The sequence below is a fragment of the Diadema antillarum genome, unplaced genomic scaffold, assembly GCF_040938485.1.
Source record: "Diadema antillarum isolate AM-2024a unplaced genomic scaffold, OU_Dant_1.0 seq00000526_RagTag, whole genome shotgun sequence".
Taxonomy (NCBI): domain Eukaryota; kingdom Metazoa; phylum Echinodermata; class Echinoidea; order Diadematoida; family Diadematidae; genus Diadema; species Diadema antillarum.
The window spans coordinates 89,209-113,141 of record NW_027271478.1 but is presented as its reverse complement, the minus strand read 5'-3'; the positions used below and the strand labels follow the sequence as shown (position 1 = coordinate 113,141).

The window sequence follows — 23,933 nt, the reverse complement described above, 5'->3', positions numbered from 1 at the left end:
CTCTTTTCCACCGTTATATGTGGATATGATAATTCAATTTATGAATAGGCTGTTTACACATTTAATTCAAGGTCTCCAATTCTTCTTTTTCATTATCGTTTTTTGCTCAGAAATAGTGGGAATCTTTCTGAGTTTGCAGAAACAGATAAATAAAATGTCAAATCCCTTCCCCCATACCCTGTGCACAACTTCGATACACGCTACTCTGTACATTGACACAGAATTTCGTGGGTGGATATTCCTATGGCAACTGGATTGCAAGTGACTACTTTGATGAAAATGTGGCAAGGCTTTATATGTTTGGCCCAATGAAGAAATCAAATCATAAACTCAAAGATTCACAGTAGATGCCATGCAGATTTTCTTTTACAAAAGCCATAGCAAAAGTCTGCAAGTCGTTGGTTTGATATAGATGACAATCATTATCACTTTGAGCAATGTAGTCAACTTATTCTGTTAAATAAACCCTGTGAGTATGAATTCTCTAATTCTACTCTGTGAAAAGAAAAATTGCGTAAGTTTTCAACCAGTACTTCACTATCAGAGCATGTGACGATAAGAGCGAGCACATGGTTCAAACATTGGATGTTCCAAGTTGAAAGGGAAGAGGCGTGAAATGGTGAAATGAAAAAAATTGTAGCTACTTCACCAAAATGTAAAATTTCTCTGAGGGAAACAAAAATTCAGCTATCAAAATTACAGAACTTGTATTCCAGAGTGATAAAAACAATACATGGACGTCGCATTGGATTACGATTGAGCAGGAAACGACGAGAAAAGTACTCATATAATACACACAGGTTTCCTAGGAACTATCTCAAAGTCAATCAATAAAACATCTGATAATTTTGTGCTTCGTCATTTCTTCCTCCTCATCGTCCTCCTTCTCAAAGAGGGAGCTGGAAGTTGACGTCGACCTGGGCATCCTTGGCCAGGCCAACGATGGTGGAGAGTCTGACGACCTGGGAGAAGGGAGAAAGAAGGGGATGGAGAAATATCGCATTTGAAGGAATCAGAGCAACTACGGATGCAGAGTAAGACGGAGCAAGGGGAGCACAGTGGAAGCCTTCTTTCACTCACTGCCACTCTCATAGTCATATTTTCTACACACATCTCTGGTTTGATCACTTCTCTACAATTAATTTTGATATGTATCCACACCTCCGCCTCCCCCCCCCCCCCCCCCCCCGACACAGAGAAGTTGGAATGGTAGAATATCCTTAACCATTACAGTGCTCTGTTTATCGATAGGCCATATGTGGGAACAAATTGTCAATGAAGATTACTTAATTCCTGCTGTGTCGACATGGCCTTCCTTGTGGTTTGGATCACATTGCTACAGCTGAGTGGGCTTGCTAACTTTACAACCTGTGCCAAGTTTGATTACCTAAAGCTCATTAAAAAGCTTGGCACGTTATATTACAGATGTAAAGTGTTGGATCACTTTAACCCATTGAGGACGAGTCCTAAGTATACTCGGGCAAGTGTCTATGGGAAATGCGTGTTGTAGCAAAATCAGCCTATCCTCAACGGGTTAAGGGGTTAAGTACAACTTGGTCGGGATTCTTCTACTGGTTTTATCTTGAAAACCTTCAATCACTCTTCAAAATGCTACACAATTTAGAGTAAAATGAGGGCCTCATAACCATCAATTTGCCCATCATTTAATGAGTTATAGCTTTCGTATATTACCGTTACCAAATGTGCCCATTACAAACAACAAAAGCCTGATCACAGAGGCTTGAGGCCTTCAAAAGATCACATGGTCAGCTGCCTTACTCACCATTTTGGCCGCTTCGTCAAGGTCATCGCAGGCCAAAATTCTGAGGTCACTAGCTGCTATAATGGCCTTGGCTTCATCCACTTGTGTGCCTGACCAAGATAAACGAGGGTGGCAAAGACAAAGTGAGCCGACATGTAGCAATAAATATATTCAACACAACTTTCAAGTCAATGTGAATGACCTCATGAGTTTGTAAGACCCGTTTGTAAGAGCAACAGGTCTGTCACAATGATTGAAATGGCATATCAATGTATCATCACTGTATTACAAACATTCTAACCTGTTTTGTCAAAATTAATGTACCGTATGATCAGCGGGAATGTAATCTAAGTCCCGACAGTGAGTTTTCACAGATTCGCAGAGCAGATGCGCTGCTTTCTTGCCACTACAATTTACACGAAAATCATTTATTCACATCACTGCAGCGTCTACAAGTGGATGTCTAACACAATGTTAACATAATACGTATGAATACCAAAAGCTGTTTCATAAAGAGTCAAATGTATACAAATCTTGGGTGCACTGTAAACACAAGTACATGGCAAGCATTTTCATTCTGGATATAGGGCAAATATGCTAGGTTACATTTCTTATTTTTAATGTACGTTATTCTCAAGATTTGTAATTCTGAAAGTTTATTAATCGAAAATGATATACCAGTAAGATTCATTATTCCAAAGGTTTGTTGATCAGAAAATGGAAGAAAGGTGCATAGTAACGAACCTTCCAAATTATGAATCTTATTTTGTTTTTGGACTAAGGAAGCTTCGGAATAATGAACCTTCAGAATAACACCACAAATGTTCAGATTAACAAACCCTATTTCATTTTTGGATTAACAAACATCTAGGTATACAGAATGTGTGTGTTGCGGAAGAATGCACCTTCAGAGTAAAGACCCTGCGGAATAACGAACATTACCCAATATGCTCACCTTGTAACCTGACGACTATGGGCACTTTGAGGTTGAGCTCGTTGGCGGCTGCGATGATCCCCTGGGCAATGACATCGCACTGCATGATCCCTCCGAAGATGTTGACCAGGATGGCTTGAACCTTGACATTGACCACAGCACACAAACAACTATCAACCCTCTGCCTGCCACATTTAATTCCCTGCCCATAGGTATGTGTGCAGAATTTGTGCCCACTTGATTCAATGGCACATGAAGCATTATATGGTCAGTTGCAGATGTACTATAGGATAAACTATCTCTAAGGAGAAATTCATAATTTGTTGAGACCAAGATAACACAACATTCAAGCATTAACTCCAGACTTCATGCAGCAAAATTTTTTCATGCCAATGCCTTCATTTATAACAAGATTGACTTTGTGGGAGATTCCCACATGACAGAGAACACGATACACTTGCAAAACATCACCCTCAAGCTGAGGGGACCCATTACACCCGTTTGTATGACAGTCACAGAGATCATGGGGCTAATGTACTATTTACGCAAGATAAAAGCTCCTTAAATCAAATGGCCACTCAAAGATGTTCTGAGAAAAATTCAAGAAATTTCGAAGAACATTTATTATGTAATCTTGATGGGAGGCACTAAATGTGCGGCATCTGATGGATATAGAGTAGCTTGATAGCTTGTGATGAAGGCTCTTCTCTATCACACTTCTTCAAAGGTATGACCCGTCAGTCACATGGGACCTCAAGTCAAAACAAATAAGCATCATTACAAATTAGAACAGTATAAGTATTTGGAGTACCATTCGTTTCATAAGTCGATACGGCATCACTACCAACTAAAACATTGCAAGAACACTTGTTACCATGTTAACATGTCTCAAACATGTCCATTAGCTTTTCAAATATGGTTACTGCCATTACCTTATAACTCAATTCAGTTAAAGATAACATTGAGCCCACTGCTTTGTGATTTTAACAGCTAGTCCCATACACTGTATTTTCTGCTGGCGGACATGACTGCACTTGAACATGACCATATAGATTGCACTGGACGAGACACTGTACACACCTTGCTGTCTGAAGTGATGAGCTTGAAAGCCTGCTTGACCTGTTCCGCCGTGGCTCCACCGCCGACGTCGAGGAAGTTGGCCGGAGTCCCGCCGTGGAGCTTGATGATGTCCATAGTGGACATTGCCAGACCAGCACCATTCACTGAGGTTCACAAAAGAAAAAGGGGGGGGGGCGGGAGAAGAGAGAGCTTATGACACTGGATGGCCCAGTCACACATCAGATCCACATGATACTGGTTATATGTTACTACAAACTCTTTCTTACCATTTGACACAAACCTAACTTCCAGTTCTAACTGAGATAAGGCGAAATTGTAACTCATGCATGACCATACTGGTTAGCAAAGCTGCATGGATTTTGTAATGTCACATACAGAAGAATGATATAAAGAAAATACACAGACAATTCTGCACACTTTTCTAGCATAGTAAAAGAGCCCTTGAAAACAAGTTGAGGGAATGTGTACAATTTTGTTTCAAAATAATTTTTGGCTGGATTTTCTTCATACTCAACATCTTTATTCATATGTGATGTCACAAACTGTAGTAGTCTTCTCATCCAGTGATAGCTGGAGCCAAACTTTAAAAATTCATAACTTTCGATCAAAATAATTAAATATGTGATTTTCCTCTGACTTACATTGTTCTACTAATATTGCTGCATTCACTCAATCCACTAGTAAATTTGGGTTTCATCCCCTTTTGAAGCACTAAGCCACAGCAGCCCCTTATATTCAAAGTCATGTTTTTTTCCCACACAAGTCACCAAACGCTTGTCAGAGTGACTCCACCCACTCCACTCACCCAGGCATCCGATGTCACCGTCGAGGCCGATGTAGTTGAGGTTGTGCTCAGCGGCGAGGACCTCCCTCTCATCCTCCTGGGACCAGTCCCTCAGGTCGTGGATCTTCTTCTGGCGGAATGCCGCGTTGTCGTCAAAGTTGATCTTAGCATCCATGCACAGGACTGGAGGTTGAGTCAAACAGGAGAACAGCATCAGCAACGTGAATGGCACATCAAAATTTAAACACAATCACATTCTCGTGTGGTTACTGTTGCATAGTATACATAGCTGTCTACTTGAATATCAATGTGATTAAAAATGTAGCTAATCGTACACACAACTATTATGAACAAGAAGCGTTAATCAGAGTACACACAAATTATTCAACTCAGTTTATTTTGAATAGAAATAATTTTTGGGCCCTGAATTTTACTTCGTTGCATCCAAAATTTTGTTACAATCTTGTTTGGTATAAAGGGGGTGCACTGTGTAACCAATTTATAGATGTTTAAATGCAAAAGTCTGAAAATCTTCCTGAGTTTTCCTTTAAGACCATTCTGTGACTGCACTATGAGTAATCATGAACACCACCGATAGTCTGGGCAGCTCAGTACCATTTCCATTGCTGTCCTCTGTGAGTGGGTTGATCTCTACCATGGTGGCGTCGTATTTCATGAAGACATTCTCATACAGGTTGATAAACGTATCTGCTGCCTGTCAGGAAAAAACAAAAAACACAACTCAAAAACGATGATTTACATCTCAAACACATCCCCTTCATTGTGCTTCATAGAATCCTGTAATTCTTTATGCCACGCTCGCACGTCCTACTCATCAGTACACGACTTGCCAAGTTGGCAAATTTTACTCAACAACCAACCACGCATGACACAAACCAATTGAAAAATCACAATATGCCAAAGTACACTGAAAGCGTCATAGCCATAGCTTTGTCATAAAATTTTCATCACAGCGAAGCCTGCAATTTTGTATAAAACTTTGGTGTACTGCATTTCCAGCATAAACCCTTCTACCAAGAGTTACATGGCTTTGAAAAACATCATTTTCCAAAAGCACTCATGAGTTGTGATCTCAGAATAATGTGACACACGACCACAGGTTCACACTGTGGCAAACAGAGTTAAAAGTGTATCTAAAACTTTGAATGGGGACGAAATGCATGCTAGGTGCACTGTTTGCACCCTGCAATACAGTGTGTGAGCAATGCACCGGAAATAGAAGTCATGTATCTGTTTGTTTGTTTATTGAATTTAACTTAATGTGACCACTATTGAAGCATATGCATGATAACAGGCAAGCTGTTTCATCTAATTTTTTTTCCAATATATGATATGCGATGAAATTCAGCATTGCCAATTTGATAAGAAGAAGAGGATTCTTTCTACAGCAAATTTTCCCCAGTGCTTGCTGGGCTAGATCTCCCAGACCCACCTGTGGAATGGCCTTGTCTGGGAACCCCATGAGTTTGGCTACTTTCTCTGCCTGGGATCTCTGAATACCTGGATAGGACAGATAAGCAAATACCAGTAGAAGAAACAAAACAAAAACAATGTGTGTCATTTTGATCACAGTATGTAAGTCTTTACTAATCATACAGGCTTGAAAGGTACATAAATATGTGAACAGTACAGCCAATGAATACATACATTTGTAGCTCTATGTATCACTTTAAAATATACACTGATATTGTAACAGTATACCTCCTATAGAAATATTGACTCCTGTAATTCAATAATTTATTCAAAGATTTAAAACAGAATTGACCATACAAATGCAGATTATTTGTAACATTTCCAAGAATCTCAACCTATAAACTTAACTTGTTGAAGACTAGTCACAAGTTTACTCGGACAGGTGTCTATGGGAAATGTGTGTTATAGCAAAATCAGCTTCTCCTCAACAGGTTAATACTCATTAAGCATAGACTTTCTGACAATTTCAAAACATGCTCATAGTCCCATATGAACAATGCACATTGAGTGTAAGTGTGTGTGCGCATGCATGTGTGTGCTTGTTTATGTGTGTACGTTCAGCAGAAGAAAATTGGCTTGGCATTACTTTAATAACACAAGTCTACATATTCTGTTATCGTGTCTTGATAAAACATCATAAGTATGACCAGAGCTCTGATTCACATGAACAACATATATCTCTGTACAAGAGTGTTTACAGAAGGATTTTCTATCATTCCTGTAGGACATACAAGGTATCAAAAGGGTAGCATTTTCTTTTAATCTTATCTTATTCACTTATCCACATTTTGCAAACAAAGCTCCTCGAAACCAACTAAGAGTAACTTTTTATCACAGGGTGCATTGTTCAAAGTAAATTTCCCTTTTTCATGTATCTCCCACATTTTATCATATACTGCAAAACGAGGAAGGTTCGAGTGCATTCTAATTGCATGAGAGCCAAGATTCGTGAGATTAAAATGTATGTGAAAGTTCTTGTCTACACTATTTGCATCAATGTTATACGCAACTCACGAAAATTTCATTTCGCAAAGGCGGCCATCGGCTCCTATTTGCGAAAATTTCATGCCGCAAAAAATACTGTGTTTTACAGTAGACTTAAAGAGTTATTTCTCTAGAGATTAAGAGCACAAGCGCCTGCAACCACACACAAATGCACGCTTGACCCCATGCCAGACAACTCATATTTGCATATTGACCAAGAGGAATTTCCGTCCAACAGAGAAAACAAGCAGATGGTGTTACCTTCGATGATGTCAATGGGTTCCTTGATGATGGCGTCGGGATTCTCGGCTGCGACATCCTCGATGTTGACACCACCCTGAGAGCTGGCTACTAACACTGGTCCCTGTCGTCATGGCAACAAGAAAAGAACACTATGTCACCATTGTTTTAAGCTCCTGTACTGGGTCTATACCAAATCCCATCTGAACTCTACTGCATACATGTGAATGTGACGATACTACATTTGAGTAGAATATCTAATATTTTGTTCAGAATATGACACATTTTGTTCATGCAGCAATGGTGTAAGTTGCCATCACATTTTGAAGGTTTTTGCACAGAATTGGTTCAATATTTCTATTCTTATAAACAAACTAGTCCTGATAATTCTACTTAAAACCTTCTTTCTCATTGTGATATTGGACAGTTTAGCTCAGCTACTTAAATACTTCCAATCTCTTTTCCACTTCAATATTTGTGTGAATTCCCACCCCCCCCCCCCCATTCTGCACACAATCGAATGTAAAAATGTTAGCTTTCCAACATCTAGTTGTATTTGTGTGTGTGTAAACCAGTAACCCTTACTTAACATGCACACAAGCAGTACATCCTTTGTGGTCATAAGGACACATCCCTCCCCTCCCATCACTCATAATCTATTATTTTTTTTGTTTCTGATAGGAATCTTACCATAAATTGTGGTCATAAGGACACATCCCTCCCCTCCAATCACTCATAATCTATCATTTTTTTGGTTTGTTTCTGATAGGAATCTTACCATAAATGCTCTCTCCATGGTGATGGCAAAGTAGTATTCCCTTCTGACGTACATCCTCTCACAGATCAGCACCTGAAGGATATAGCAAGAAATAGATTTAGATAATACTTTGGAAAAAAAATATACATAAATATGGTGGATTTGGCAAGCATGCTTCATTTACATGCACTAAATGCACACAGTGAAAGGGTCATCATAGTAAAGCAATGTCCAAATTCAAACACACACAAAAATATCAAACAGATTTAACTTTTTTCAAAAGCAAATCAAAATTACACCAAAAAAAAAACAGATCCTGCAGATGCTCTTTCTGGCCACTTACAAAGCAACTGAAGCCAGTGGATAGAATACTGTAAATGTGGAAATTTTCGCGGTGTCGAAATCTTTATGCATATCGCACAACCTGAAACTAGCGCAAAAATAAAAGCATGTGAATATTTTTGCTTGCCATGTTTCAGTAGTTGATCGTCTTGATTCCGCGGAATTAAAAATAACAAAACTGTTCTTACCCTGCCGAGCGCGAAAAATTAGTCGCACGAAAATATCCACTTTTACAGAAGTGAAGCATGCATTGCACTCTTGTGCAATATCAATGTCAATGAATGAGTTGCATGTCTTCAAGGAAACAGTGTGAGAAGAAAAAAAAGAGGACAAAGTGAGGTTATGTGGTGTCTACTCACAGAGTTACAGATTCTCCCTGCTTCACCGGTCTGCTTTGTGATCAATTTGTTTCCTATCATCTGGGTAGCCAGTTCCTTCACTTCCTCAGGTCTGGAAAGTGAATGCAAAACAAAATCAACAAAACTCCAAGGCTTCACCAATGAGAGATTAAACAGGAACTACTGTAAAATAATTTTTGCGATACAATTATATCAATTTTCGTGCATTTCGCGCTACTTTTGATGAGCCTGAATTCTAACACCCGCAAAAAAAAAAAAAACCTTCACAATTTTCTATGCACATTTTGAATTGGTTGACAATTGCACATCGCAAATTCAAGAACCTGCGAATATGTGTTTGAGCGGCTCAGCGCAAGAAATTAATCATTTGAAAATATCAATGTTTACAGTAGCTGTAAATCTGAAAGAAAATTCCATGGTCCACAATGCTGTCAAAGCAGTATGGAGCATACTGCTTTTGGTCTGGCAGTTGCATTTAGGATAAGTTGTACCAGATTAATTCCAAGAACTGATAATCTGAAATGAACTCAAGCAGATACAATGTACTTCAGGTAACTCCTACATTATGGTTATAATCCTTTTCATTCTGTGCTAAAAAGTCTGATGACTACAGTTACGAAGCAGTGACCTTATCTGTACAGCAAGAGAGCGATGATGCAGGCACATTTTTCGAAGATTCAAGCATCACTGCTTGAGAATCAAAATTCACTACACTCAATTCCAGCACCCGAGTTTATTGATATAATTGTGTTACATTTGTCCTTGACAATAGGGTACTCATTTTGAGGTTTTTTCTTATTTTTGTCAAAACAGCGACTACAAACATGCTAGCAATATTCGATTACTGTCATCTTGAAACACGACACATGATTTCAAGTGAGTGGTGATGGGGATATAACATACTACAAGCTGCTCCGAGTTGAAGCACAACCTTGAGCACAAAAGCAGGGCATAAAAGACATGTTTATTCCAGTACGCACCAGAGCAGATTTTGTACATTCTTTAATTGTCATGTCTACAAAGCTGCCATAGGTCAGCTCAATGCATTCGTCCAATTCAAACCACACCACTAGCCTGCCATTAGACCTCACACTATTCCCATGTGTGCTACAGTACCCAAATACCTAATCTACTATGAACCGCATCACCTTTCTCTAGTTGTTACTCATGTCATGTCAATCTGCATGGTAATGAATAATATACAGCATTGATGCATCATATTTTGCCCTGCACATTTTTAACACAAGATGCAATACAGTGATCATAACACACAAACACATCAGGTGTTCTGCTCTCATTTTGTGAAGGTGTACAAACTGTTGACATAAATACTCACGAGTAGGCCAATTTGACACCTCCCTTGAGACCGCTGGTGAAGGAGCCCTTCCCCCTGCCACCGGCTAGAACCTGAGCTTTGACCACCACATCTTCAGAGCCTGTAGTAGGAGCAGGGAGGGTAAGATTTAAGAGTTAGACCCATGGAGGGGGGAGGTGGCTGAGTAGACCAAGTGTGTCTGCCTTCAACATCACAGGTCCTCAGTTCAAGCCTACCCACTGCTGTTACTGCCCTACAATACAGGTATCAATGTACACACAGACATACCCCATACTCACATTTAGAATATGTAAGCAATACTACAAGGTTATAGATTTGCCTCTTTGGATGAAATAGCATGCTAAGCCTAGCTAACAATGGTAGTCTAAATACTACATCACTGTAAAGACTTTTCTTCTATACACATTTTCTCTACTGGTCAAACCCTAAAATTTACTGGTCCTATTCTTCCTTTTTATGACTGGCCTAACAATGTTTTTCTGTTTGTTTGTTTGGTTTTTCTTTTTCTTTTTCTTTTTTTGTACTGGTCATATCGGACCAGTAAATTTGGGAATTCCTGAAAAGTTACTGGCTCAAACAGTGATTTTCACCAGCCTGGGACTGTCGGACTGGTGCCAGTGTTAAGTGCTGCTAATAATAATTCTCTCTGTAACACACTCTCTGCTCAGTCCTTACATGATCCTGTAGTTTGTCACAGCACTTGAACTGTATGATGATATAAAATGTACCAACATGTGATACAACTCCACTTTAGAGGGATTGTATAATTCTGGTTGAGATGGGGATTTAGGTTTTAACCTTTTCTGAGATTAGCAGAAACCACTTATTTGTAATATTACAAAGCATACTGATTCTAAGAGGAATTAAAAGTATAGTTGACAAAAATTGATTATGAAATGGCTGATGGTAACCAAAACCGAAGGAAAACAAAGAGGTCCAAATAAAAGGTGAGACCAACCTTTTATTAGGACCACTTTGTTTTTGGATATCTCAACCATTTCAAAACGGATTTTCATCAAATCAACTTTTCATTCCTCTTAGAATCATATGCTTTTTAACCCGCTGAGGACGAGTCCCGAGTATACTCTGGCAAGAGTCTATGGGAAATGCGTGTTGTAGCAAAATCACTCCATCCTCAACAGGTTAATATTTCATATAAGTGGTTTCTAATCATCTCATAAAGAGTTAAAGCTTGAATCCCCATCTCAATCAGAACTACATCACCCCTTAAGAGGGAACATTATAAAGAGTATTCCTCTCTCCTTACCCAAGCTCTTGGCAATCTCATAAGCCCGCTGTGCAGTCATGGCAACCTCAGCCCTGGGGATGGGAACACCCGCCTCTTCCAGGAGGTTGTACCCCATGTACTCATGAATGGACAGGTTCCGATGCTGGTCACAATGGCGGGGAAGAACCGAGGTAGTTTCCAAGACCTACATTAGATTATCACCATGGAACAACAACAAATACTGTAAAACATGATATATTCGTGGCATGAAATTTTCACGAAGTAGAGCCAACAGCCTTTTTCGTGGCATGAAATTTGTGTGAAGTGCCAGCGGCAACGGCATTCAATGCACATAGTGTAATGTAGACAAGAACTTTGACATGCATTTTAATTTTACAAATTTTGCCGCTCGCGAAGTTCATGAAATTAAAATGCCTTTTTCGTTTTAATAATAACAATTGTTTATTTGACATCAACTTTGCATGAACAAAGCAAAGCTGTGGAATGAACTCGATTATCCAGAGTCCACACATGTATCAATCACATCATTTCACGTCATTTGAATAGCGATTCTGCTCATGTGAATCGATTGGCAAATTTATAATCATATTCGACACAAAGTACAATTTGTATAGGCCAAGTAAAATCCTGTATTGGTTATGATACACAAACTCTTGTCTCGCCATGTTTCTGTAGCCGCCCCTTCTTTTCATGCTTCTTTTTCTTTCTTTTTTTCTTTTTTTAAGCGTATGATTGAATTCTTTTGAATAGTACTTCTAGGGCCCCCTTACTCTTATTATGGTACAGGTTTTATTTTGATTTGAGTATTGATTAATGTTATCATTGTATTTTTTTAATGTGTTTGTGTGTTTCATTGTTTTCAAAATATTTTTGTTTTAATTGCCTTTTATATTTATAAATTCTGTTAGAATATGTTGAATGTACATGTTTGTTTGTTTGTTTTTAATGTACTGCAAAGACCCATTTGAAAATCGGCCTAACTTTGGCTGAAAGGGCAATCCTTCCCATGACGGCATGAGTGGAGAATGAATTTAAAAAAAAAAAATCATTCCATATATTTCATACTTCTATAATAGTTCTATGCTCTAGAATCTCTAGACTAAGTTTAGAAGGGGTTCCTGAATGTTGTGTAGTTCTTTCCTGATCATCAAGCACTTGCCTTCCATCTACATGATCTAATATCACTGAAAGACTTTGAAAATCAACAGACAGAATACAGGGAACGACTGAATGCAAGTGCACCGCACGGCCACAGACTGACAGATCAGGTCCAGGCAGCAGCATGATGCAGCAGCAGGCGGGGCTGGGGGCAGGGCAGGGCAAGGCTTTCACTGCTCCGGTAGATCTCACACCGTGGCTGCGCTCCATATAGACAAGGCTGTTGTACGGGCGGCTGTTCAGTGGCTATGAGTGTACGCGAGACCGGTCGAGCGGTCGATGCGCTTGACGGCACTGTTCATTTTTTTAACCTGCAGTAGTTTAGATCACGCCTTGAAGGACAAAAACAAAAACAAATGGAGGACATGTAAAACTAGAAAATCAAGCGAAAATGTGAATTCTTACCTTGGCATTTCGAGTTGACCCCCTCGCCCTTGGCAAAACCAGCCTTCCGAATTTCCAAATGGAAGCTGCCATTTTGGGTGCTTCCACAAAACTGTATAATGAAAAGCGCCGCCTACGCTGTATCTCGTTAATGTCCAGTGACCGTACCGTTCGCGTACCGTTCATGCGTTCCGCGAAAGCTCATCCAGTCTGGCCTGGTCTGCGGTGGTGGTGGTTGCGGTATTGTTGGCGTTTTTAATAGTTGTTGTGGTTTTTGTTATAATTTTATAGAATTCTAGAACGTTAGATATTTTCGGTTACTAGTTACGTAGGTGACTGTCAAGGTGATTGGTTAAGATGATAGGAGGAATAGGCTTTAGCGAAAGCAGTAGGAATCTAAAATAACCTGCAGAATATAATTTGCCTTCGACACGTTCAATGTAACTACACACAGTGGACTGTCATCAATGTTATTACATGTATATAAATTTTGTAAAAACGTCTAGTAAATAATTTAGGCCTATTTATAACTTACGAAATTAGCAACTTTCTTTAGCAAAGGCCCGTAAAAGTGTTTGTAGCAGAATTAAAAGCTCGTTGTTCTTATTCGCTGAGTCGATGAGCGGTCAAAATGAAGGCCACAATATAGATTCGTTTCCTGATTAGAGCCGACTCGATATGTTTTACGTCGGACATGCAATGGAAAATGTTACATTTCCAGCTTGAACTGTACTTACAATAGTCATGATGCCCCAACAGTGAGTTCACTTTGATATGTTACATGATAGCGTGCGCACAAAAAAAAAAGTATAAATTTAAAACAAACGAACGGACGTACTCGGTGATAGGATAGGCCCTATATAAGCCTTAATATGATTTTATGTTGTTTGAAAGTTATAAATTATGAAGTCAGGCATTAGATTGCAAATCCATCATCCATCTTGATCTTGATCTTGATCTTGATCATTGATGAGACAAGGTATAAAACTCAAACAACTGGACTGTAAGGGTTAGGCCCTACATCAATATCTGTTCTCAAAATTAGAAAATTGCGAGCTAAAACCAATGAGATATTGCTGGTAGTAAGATTTTCCAAAATTTCAACCAATTAGTTCTCCCCCCCTTTTTTTTTTTTGTTAAGGTACCTAATGGAGAACACTTAAAAATGATAAACTGCTTGCCTTTACTGTGTTGTCCTCCCAAGAACGTAAGGGATTATAAATTAACAAAGTTTAGTGACACAGTATTGGAAATAGAGTGATAACCCAATTTGACATGTCTTAATGCTCGCTCATCATGCTTAATCAAGGCAGGCGGAACAGGGGAGGGGGCGGCTCGGCCTCCCCCCCCCCCCCTCCCACATTTTCACCCCGGAAGTGGCACCGGAAAGAAAAAAAAATAGAATGTAGTTAAGTTTTTGACGTTTTTGTGCTTGTCACGTTGAAGAAACCCCGAAACGGAATCAGAAAAATTGAGCTGAAGAAATCTTTTTTGTTTTGCTTGTTAGCTGATGAAACCCGGAAGTGGCACCAGAAATATAAAGTGCCCCCCCCCCCCCCCCCCCCCCACACACACACACACTTTTCAAAACGTAACGCCGGCCTTGTAATAATCTCCGATCTGATGTGTTATGCAATTTTGTCAGATGTTGTCCAGAAAATGTGTCGATGCAAACGTGTAGTCGACATTGCAAGTCATGTGAGATCTGTGGTGTCATTAAGATGCGTTTTCGCTCTCAGGGGGCGTGTTCACTTGCCTCCAATCATATCAAATGCCAACAGCTGAACAGTGTCATATTAGCCTATACCAGTCTCCCGTTAAACTATACCGACGCAAACTGAATCGCATACACGTGACGACATGAATAATCATCCACGAGTGCTCATGAACCTCCCCCATTATAGTCCTCACTGTCGTTCTTGCGGGACAAACGAAGTGTCGCTGTCAAAAGTCCCAGAGTCAACTTTGGAATGAGTTGCAGCTTCAAAAGTTCTTCTCCTCCGGTTCACATTCTCTTTACATTCAGGCTAGTGCCATTCCTCATAGGATTTACTGCATATCCATTTTAGTTTTGTTATAGGCTTAAACTTTATGCACTCGTTTTGAACGTATTCCGCGCATGCAAAATCATGTCCCGGGATATGTTCGTCAATGTTACATCCATCTTGACTACGATCGCGATTAATATCGTAGGTGACGATGATTTCTCGCCTCCAGGTCCACCTCGTCCACCAAAGAGCGATGTCGCTCTCGCTCTTTTCATTGCCTACATCATCCTCATCATCGTCTCAAATTTCCTGATGCTAGTCGCTTTCGCCGTCGAGAAGAAACTTCGTACGTATACCAACTACTTCATCATCAACCTGGTGATAGCCGATCTCTGCGTCGGCCTCCTCTTGATCGCTTCAATCGTCAACGTATACCACCCCGAAAGCTGGCTATGCAAACTCCATCTGGCACTCAATGACGCCATACTTAGCGTGTCCGTGGTCGGCGTCGTGATCATCTGCGTTGATCGACATCGAGCGACGTTTGATCCCATCGGCCACTACACGTCTCGGAGGAAAAGCCGAGCCGTGTTCGCCAACGTGCTTGCTTGGTTGGTCTCCTGCACGTTCTGGCTTCCCTACACGCTCGGCTGGGACCTCGCCGCTCGTGCCTCGGCGGATAGCGACGACAGCCTCGACAAGGCCTGCGTCCCGAGGTACGGCATGCGAGCGGTGTCGGCCCTCGTCCCGGCGGCAGTCACCATCGTCCTGCCGCTCGTAATCATCTCCGTGCTCTACATCCGCCTCATGTGGAAGATACGACAGACGACCAGCAAAAGGCAGGTCATTCACCAGGGCGGCGACGCCTCCGTGCAGGTGGTGACTTCTTTTTCGAATTCTATGGGCAGTACGATCATCACCACCGACGGAAAGAGCACTGGCAATTTCAAAGAGTCAACTTTGAAACAAGGGGTAAAGTGCAAGCTGTTTATTTTCCTTGTACTTTAAGAAGTCAAAACTCAGTATTTCACGGATGCCGATAAGAACAATACTATCATATCGCCTATGGCAGTGTATGGTGTATTTAGAATTAGTCTGACTCTGTGAGAAATATGTCATCGGTGCATTGCAAAACTATTTTCAAATTCACTGGCAAATCAATCCGCAGAATTTTACAATCTATCAGCTATACGTAACTAACCAAATTTCAAATAAATCCAATTCGATTATAAGGGTACTTTATTTCCATACAACAAAAGGTAACACATAATGCAAAATGTACATTTGACAATTGCGTTCGCATTGTTATTCAGAAGAAGTACAAGTCATAAAATGCGATTCAAAATATACGTGCGAATGAATATTCATACTCTGCAAGGATGACGAAAATGTAAATATACCGACGGAAAATAAACAAAAAATATTGCAATAATGACAATCATTTTGATACAAGTGCTTGCATAATCGTTTTTCACAGTCCATGACGCCACCTTGTCCAGTCTTTTATACTGAAAGCCTTGATTTATTTGTTTATTCAGATGTGAAGTTTTAAATCAATTTCATCAAATCAATTTCATTGAGGAGACACATTCTCCTCAAATCGGCACGTAACATTTATGAATTTATTGTTTACTAAATATTTTGCAGGATACTGCTCACAATCAAGATAATTATTATGTAAAGATTTGTTCTATCTTTTTTCTGAAGTACACATAAACATGGCAAAGTGCATGGTTAGGGGCTTCGATCAATCCATGTAAGATCTGACGAGTGCGGCCATAAATCCGTATTGCAAGCATGAAAATTTTTGTGAGGAAAATGCGTGGATCGTTCATCTTTTCTATCTTCATTTATCTATTTGTTTATTTACTTACTTATTTATTTATTTATTCACTTATTTATTTATTCATTTATTCATTTGCTTGTTTATTCATTCATTCTTTCATTCATTCATTAATTCATTTATACATTCATTTATTCATCTATTTTTACCCGTGCTCAGGAGTCGGATCCGGAACGGGAACGGGAGCGGGGACGAGAACGAGACCGGGAACCAGCAGCAGCCTCTGGGAAAGCGACGCGTACCTTATCCTTCATCATTTTTTCGTTCTTGGTCGCCTGGATACCCCATCTCATTTTCCTGGTCGTCACAACTCTGGACCCGTCCATTCTACGCGAGAGGAAGCTGCCAGCGGCTCTCCTTTTCCCAATCTCCCTCATGCGCTACACCAACAGTTTCTTGAATCCCGCCAGCTATGCTGCGGCACAACCATTGGTGCGTACAACGGTCGCCAAATTGTTCGGATGCGGCGGCCCACGATCAAAGTGATGTCCAGTCGCGTGATAATATGAAGGGTTGCTAGATACCTTACCACCCTCCCCCCCCCCAAAAAAAAAAAAAAAGAAAAAAAGAGAGAGGAAAAATCTGTTTGAATGCACTTGTTAATTGGTACGGAACACTTTCCCTCCTTGTATAACATTTATTTTCATCATCATGACTATGTAGATGTATGTATTTATGTATGTATGATGTGTGTCCCAATACAGTACCCTTTGGTCCAGTCAGTCAGTCTTCAGACGTAGGGTGCTGTGGCATAGTGGATAACAGAGCCCTTGAAAGGGCTCTGGTGAAGATTCCCGACTCCCGATCGGAGAATCGACCCGAGTTCGATTCCCGCCCAGCGCCGTTTACGTCATTGGACAAGATGTTTTACCCACCATGTCCCTCTCGACTCATTGTGTGCAGGTGTATAAATGGGTACTTGGCAACGCTAGGGTAATAATAACGGCAGGGCCCTTTGGTAGAGCAGTGGCAACACTGAAGAGGCTACCCTGGGTAAATAAGACCTAATTATTATTATTAAACCTCAGCTGGCTGCATTTCGTCCCTTTATTTCAGTTGCCGTAAAAGTAAGCATTCCACGCCACAAAAACCAAGGTTTTTAGACGCAGATTGCACGTCGAAGATTTCTAAAAACCACTCGATAATCTGATTTCGTCGTCGCTGTGCTGTGTGGTGAAAGGTTTGTCATTATGAAGGCTCGACATAAACTGTAATCTTCTTTAGAAATATTTATATTATCCATTCTATGGAGTGTTTATCTTTCTTCGTTTTGCAAAATTTGATATTCCAACCATCATCCACGAATTCGCTGTGATAATACTCCAGCGTGCATAAAATACCGCTAATTCGAACTCCAAATGCATCGTTGAGCCATGTAATAAAAAGTCAGTATCTCGGAATAGGTTGAAAAGAAAACAACGTGACATTTACAAATCCACTCTTTCATGTACGCACACACACATACATACACACACACACACACACGCACGCACACACACACACACACACACACACACATACATACACACACACACACACACACACACACAATACACACACACATACACACACACACACACACACACACACACACAATACACACACACATACACACACACACACACACACACACACACACACACACACACACACACACATGGATTTTTCACAGAGATCAAGTTATGTTCCCTTTATCTTAAAGATTGAAGTACATTTGTACATGTATTGACTTATCTTAATTTTTGTCTTTTGGCATCAAAGACTGCACACATTTACAAAATCCGAAGTGAGTTGCTGCCGTATACATGTACATTATCATTCGAAATGCTGTTTGAATTTTTCACTTTGAATTTGAAATGTTAAATTTCATTTATTTCAACACAGTAAAAGCTTGCGATCAGCAAAACAAAACAAAACAAAACAAAAACAAAACAAAAAACCCTGCTTTTTCGCAAGGCCGTGCACATAAATTCACAGAGTACAATTTAAAAATGTATAAGTTTAAAATAAATAAAATTAGAGCAGTTGAAAAGCTTGCCAAGTATGATAACACTAAAGTAAGATACATTAAACATGGGAGACATGAAACGTACGGAGGTGACTTGCTTGTTAGGTTAAAAAATTAAAAATTATGAGACAATTTGTGAATTTGGCAAAAGACGTAAAAGGCAAGCAAAATAATCGGATTCTTTTCATACTGAAAAGTAGTGCGATATATCAAAATGCACATAACGAGACATAGTGTACATACACCGTAAGTCTATAGCCACACCTGCTCTGTCGATTCTTGTAACATTTCAATCTTTCAGATATATTTCATTTTAGACATATTTCTATATACTACGATATATCAAAAAAGTGCCAATACATTAATCCGAGCCTACTGCAGGAATTACGCATCGTATGTGTTTGCTTTTTTTTTTGTCGTATGTATTCTATTTTTAGTAGGCCTAAATACGTTTGATAGTGCTAGTGACTTACACAACGCATCGTATGTGCTTGCTTTTTTTTTTTGTCGTATATATTCTATTTCTAGTAGGCCGAAATACGTTGAAAAGTGCTAGTGACTTACACAACCTGCATGTTTTGCCTGCTGAAATACTAGTACTATAACACGGGGAGGAGTACAAGTATCTTTCATAGGTAGATTTAGAGGTGTGTTTGTGTGTGTGTGTGTGTGTGTGTGTGTGTGTGTGTGTGTGTGAGGGGGGGGGGGTGGGGAATCATCCCACGAGACCGACACCCACGAGTCATACAGCCCACGAGTTCGATAGTGCAAACAAGGTTCATATAGGACCCCGTTTACAGTGAGTGAAAGGGCCGGGCTCGGCCGGCCTTCATTTCACTGTAAATGCGCAAAATAATAAAAGGCCAAATGCGGTACCACAATCGGCCGCTCATTTGGCCAAACTCTGGAGGTAGTCTCGGCCACGGCTCGGCCCGGGCTCAGTCCGGCCTTTTCTCACTGTAAACGCAAACTGGGCCAAATGCGGTACCAAATTGCAAACGGCGCAATCCCAGAAATACTAATCATTTGTTTACAAGCAGAGCGCCACTCCGACAAAAATAATATTGAAAGGTTTGAATTAAAAACCTGGCCGAGCCCTCCACTGTAAACGGACAGAATTGCGGGGCCGAGTACCGCAATTGAGGCCGGACTCAGCCTGAGCTCGGCCCGGGCTCGGCCCAGCTCTGCACTGTAAACGGGGACTCAGTCATATGCATACAGCCCATGAGTTTGACACTTACAGGCAAATAAGGCCCATGAGTTCGGACACTAGGTAAAAACAGCCCAGGAGTTTAACATTATTTGCTTAGTGTCGAACTTCTGGGCTGTATGACTCGTGGGCTGTGTGACTAGTAGACTATTATGATTTGTGAGTGTTGAACTCGTGGCGTGCGCCCACTGTGGGTGGTGTATCATTTGCAGTGATACAGAACTATCAAGAATTTCTTGAAACTCATTGAAAAAACAATCACAAATTCAGTCATTTCCAGTAAAGTTTTTGTCCGAGGCATCGAAACATTTGATACAGGAAACACACAAATTGACATTCTGGTTTGATTTGCAGGTTGCATATTTTTCTATAAGTATGTTATACACAGATATTTAGTCATTGGTAAACAGTCAAACCGTATGATCTATTGATCAGTCTGAAGATGTACACTTTCATGTAGCTTTTTTAAAAGAATGATCAGAGTTAATGTGAACACGCTTGCTTTCCTCTGTGAAAGAGAAATCTTCCCTTCCTGTTGGAACCACATTGATTTCACATTCTAGCTCTTAAGCTTTTCTCAGATAATCTTAATAACCGCAAACATCTGCTTGCGAGTGACTTACGGATGAACAGTTTCACAGGCTTTGCATGTCTGAGAGAGATAGTTTGAATTGGTGAGGGCTTGGCGTTCGTCGAAGCGGGTGAACTTCACCACAACTACAGCACTGTACAGTGTATACAAATAGCTCGGGGATGGTACAATTGGTGGCGTCTGCGTACATAATTATGTGATGATGAGATGCCTTGTTCAGAATTCGGCTTACCATGATGATTCGGACGCAGGTATCGATTCAAGGCAATCTGTGAATGCTGGCTTCTTGGCCTATTTTTTAGTTCAGTACAGTTTCAGTTTTATTCCTGCATTCCACTGTGATACAAAAGCTCTTACAAAGTGTCGACATTATCTCATATGAAATCAATATATTTCATTATGTAGAATACTTGTACATTGAAATAATAAATTTGAGAGCAAAGATATAAACGCAATGTCATATTGAATGAACACTGAAAAATACTTATATAAGGTTTAAAGAATATAGATAGAACGCAGGGGAAGATATTCGTGAGCATATACATGTAGTTTGAATAGGAAGATCGTTGATAAAGCTTTTCTGAGATTTCTATTTATTGTCATCAAGCTGTTTGATTTCAAGACTGTTTCTGGGTCAAGGTTTACAGCTTTGCGTATTTTGGCACGTCACAATTTTACTCAAGGCGTGTTTCTGTTGCCTGTAAGACAGCTTTGGCATAGAGTGTCAATCACTTCTGATGCTGATGAGCATAGCGCGTCAGTGATTGGTTGGGAGATGGTGTTCACTATTTTACGTCATTGACGGAGTTTGAATGGTTCCGTGGTTACTGACTCTCTGAACAGATTAGTGACCTCCAAGAACATGTCGGGCACGGGAAGCGTTCGATGCATTGTGATGACCATGACAGCACTCTGCGTTCGCATGTATCAGTAAAAATCAGACATTTTTTGTTCCACTGAATAGCATTGAGAGAAATCGCCTGTAAATACAATCGCAAATTAGTATTTAAGTATATACATCTTAACGACCGATTATGTTACATTTTTGTCGATAAATGCATGGAAATAAATTTGAATCAAATTACGTGATGTTGTAATAGTAAAGTCACGTGTATATTTACAAATAAAGTCAAATAATATGTGCAAGAGATGCGGTTGCATGTGTAAGACTTTTCTAGACATATCTCAGCACATTACGATAAGTGTGTGTGTGTGTGTGAATGTGTGTGCGTGCGAGTGAGTGTCACTGCAAGTGTTTTGCATACCTGCTTGTATAGGTTTTTGTACAAGTCTCTTTTGTTTGTTTGTATGAATCTAAAAAAAAACCACACACACCATATTTCTCTACATAAACACAATCTAACTGTTGCGCAGCATAAGTGAATGGAATACTAGACGCCTTTGCATCAGTTTCGTTGTGAATACGATGTTGATCTGGAACGAAATTGAAATTAATAATATATGTGTCTGTGTGTGTGTGTGTGCGTGAGAGAAAGAGAGAGAGAGAGTACTGGGTGCACACGATGTACTCTCCTCGTATGAGAATTTTAAAGTGTACTCTACATGGGTTTGCTAATGGCGGTGATGACAAGATGCGTTCAGCAAAATTACATAGCAATATTTATGACTAAATGAAAAAAAAAAAACCCGAACTTGAATGAATTGAACAACTTTCACTACCCCCATTATTACAGATGCCATGTTGGTGTTTTAGGCGAAGGAAATGACATTTTTTCAACGCATTTTTAATTCGAAGGTAAAGATAAACACCAAACATCAAATCCAGACGCACTCCCTGCGGGTATTCCTTCCGTGAAAAAGACACAGTATATATATTTTTACGTTTCATTGCATTTTATTTCCAGCGACACACAAAACTTACACATAGGGCCTACAGAGTAATACAAAAATACTGTGAACTGAAATGTAATACTTAGTATACCGAATCAAGATGGTAGGAAATGGAGGGGACTGCTGAAAAGCAGGGTTTGTAATTTCTAGTCTCCTCATCAACAATATACATGATTGTGTAACTAGGGTTTCTTATAGGGTTTTTTTTTAAGACAGCTTACGTGTGTGTATGGTGTGTGTGTGTGTGTGTGTGTGTGTGTGTGTGTGTGTATGTATGGGTACATTCGTGCGGGTGTTTGTATATATATTTTTCATATGAATTACAGATTTCTTATTTGAATCATTCAAGACACCGTCCGTTCAATCCTTTTGTTTGACTGTTTGTTATATACTATTATCATAACACGTGCAATTCATGCTGTTTGCTCTTTTTTCCTTTGTTATGCCAGTGGAAGACGAATTTCTGTATTTTTAACAGACAATAAAGTTCCTTGAATCCTTGTATAAAAATATACGATAAATAAATGAATAGATAGATACTTGCACTAATGAATAATAATAATATAATAATAATAAGGTCTTATTTACCCAGGGTAGCCTCTTCAGTGTTGCCACTGTTCTATCAGAGGGCCCTGCTATTATTATTACCCTAGCGTTGCACTAATGAATCTTGGTAAGTTCGTGGGATTTTCATCCACAAGCACTTTACAGAGCACTATTCCAAATGTCTTGACCGTTTATCATCAGCGTCAAAAATCATTATTCATTCACATTCGTTTTCCTATACAGTGCACTCCCATTATAGTGAGCACGGTTATAACGATATTCTCGTTACAACGAAGTAAAAATCCAGGTCTCAAAAATATCTATCATCTATACATCTTTACATCTACTTTACTGGTCGGCTTAACTAAAATTTCCACACAACGAAAGAAAACCGTCAGTCCCTAAGACTTCGTTATAATTACGGGAGTGCACTGTACTACAGCTTTGCAGATTGCTCTTGCACGGGAGTACTTTGTAGTGAAACTCATAATCAATTAAGCAGTTTTTGAACCACCAAAAAAAAAAAACCCACGACTTTCATAAAGCGAAAATTCCCATCACCTGAAAACGTAGAGAGCTATGATGACGGTCGTATATATTTCAGTTTTCCACGTATTCTTGCCTCGGTGATAATCTTGTCAAATCTTCCATGCCTCAACAATTCAATCAAATTCTTACGAAACGTTATTTCACCATGAAATTTGATTTTTTTTTTTTTTTTGGAATTATGAATGCTGTACGGAATTCCAGAAGAAAAACCAAAAAAAAAAAAAAAAAAAAAGCGACAGGATAGCAAAACGGGAGCACTTGAAGAAACACCTTCTTCGTTCTCACTTTGACTAGAGACAAAAGTAAGTAGATAATGATGATTAAAAACAATGTTCCCTATCTGCCTGTTTTTCTCTTTGTCTCCACTTTTAACTCCCCCCCCCTCCCTCTCTCTCAATTCTTCTCATCTATCTGTCTAACATGCTGCAAAGGACCAACATTTCGACGTATTATGATATATACGTGTATATGTATATATATATA

At 39.7% G+C, this 23,933-nt stretch overlaps 2 protein-coding genes across 2 annotated transcripts; one reads left to right on the top strand and one right to left on the bottom strand.

The window, feature by feature from the left end:
* Window positions 1-887: 887 nt before the first annotated feature.
* LOC139734451 (succinate--CoA ligase [ADP-forming] subunit beta, mitochondrial-like) lies at window positions 888-12,962 on the bottom strand. Its single transcript, XM_071645235.1, has 13 exons — window positions 12,885-12,962; window positions 11,340-11,505; window positions 10,073-10,172; window positions 8,737-8,827; window positions 8,057-8,128; window positions 7,300-7,402; window positions 6,014-6,081; window positions 5,176-5,275; window positions 4,582-4,743; window positions 3,777-3,919; window positions 2,718-2,838; window positions 1,784-1,872; window positions 888-962 (listed from the first exon to the last, which is right to left on the bottom strand). The coding sequence occupies exons 1-13, from the start codon at window positions 12,954-12,956 to the stop codon at window positions 888-890; spliced, it is 1,362 nt and encodes a 453-aa protein (XP_071501336.1). The 5' UTR covers window positions 12,957-12,962.
* A 2,030-nt stretch (window positions 12,963-14,992) lies between these two features.
* Window positions 14,993-17,180, top strand: LOC139734450 (alpha-1B adrenergic receptor-like). The gene is made up of 2 exons (XM_071645234.1): window positions 14,993-15,823; window positions 16,854-17,180. The coding sequence occupies exons 1-2, from the start codon at window positions 14,993-14,995 to the stop codon at window positions 17,178-17,180; spliced, it is 1,158 nt and encodes a 385-aa protein (XP_071501335.1).
* Window positions 17,181-23,933: the final 6,753 nt, after the last annotated feature.

Bases quoted from the DNA above. Each gene is read 5' to 3' on its own strand.
- LOC139734451 (XM_071645235.1), bottom strand. From the start codon at position 12,956: ATGGCAGCTTCCATTTGGAAATTCGGAAGGCTGGTTTTGCCAAGGGCG. The intron at 8,129-8,736 runs GTGAGTAGACAC...TATATCCTTCAG, and splicing joins CAGGGAGAATCTGTAACTCT to GTGCTGATCTGTGAGAGGAT. The intron at 963-1,783 runs GTGAGTAAGGCA...CCCTTCTCCCAG, and splicing joins TTGACGAAGCGGCCAAAATG to GTCGTCAGACTCTCCACCAT.
- LOC139734450 (XM_071645234.1), top strand. From the start codon at position 14,993: ATGTCCCGGGATATGTTCGTCAATGTTACATCCATCTTGACTACGATC. The intron at 15,824-16,853 runs GTAAAGTGCAAG...ACCCGTGCTCAG, and splicing joins AGTCAACTTTGAAACAAGGG to GAGTCGGATCCGGAACGGGA.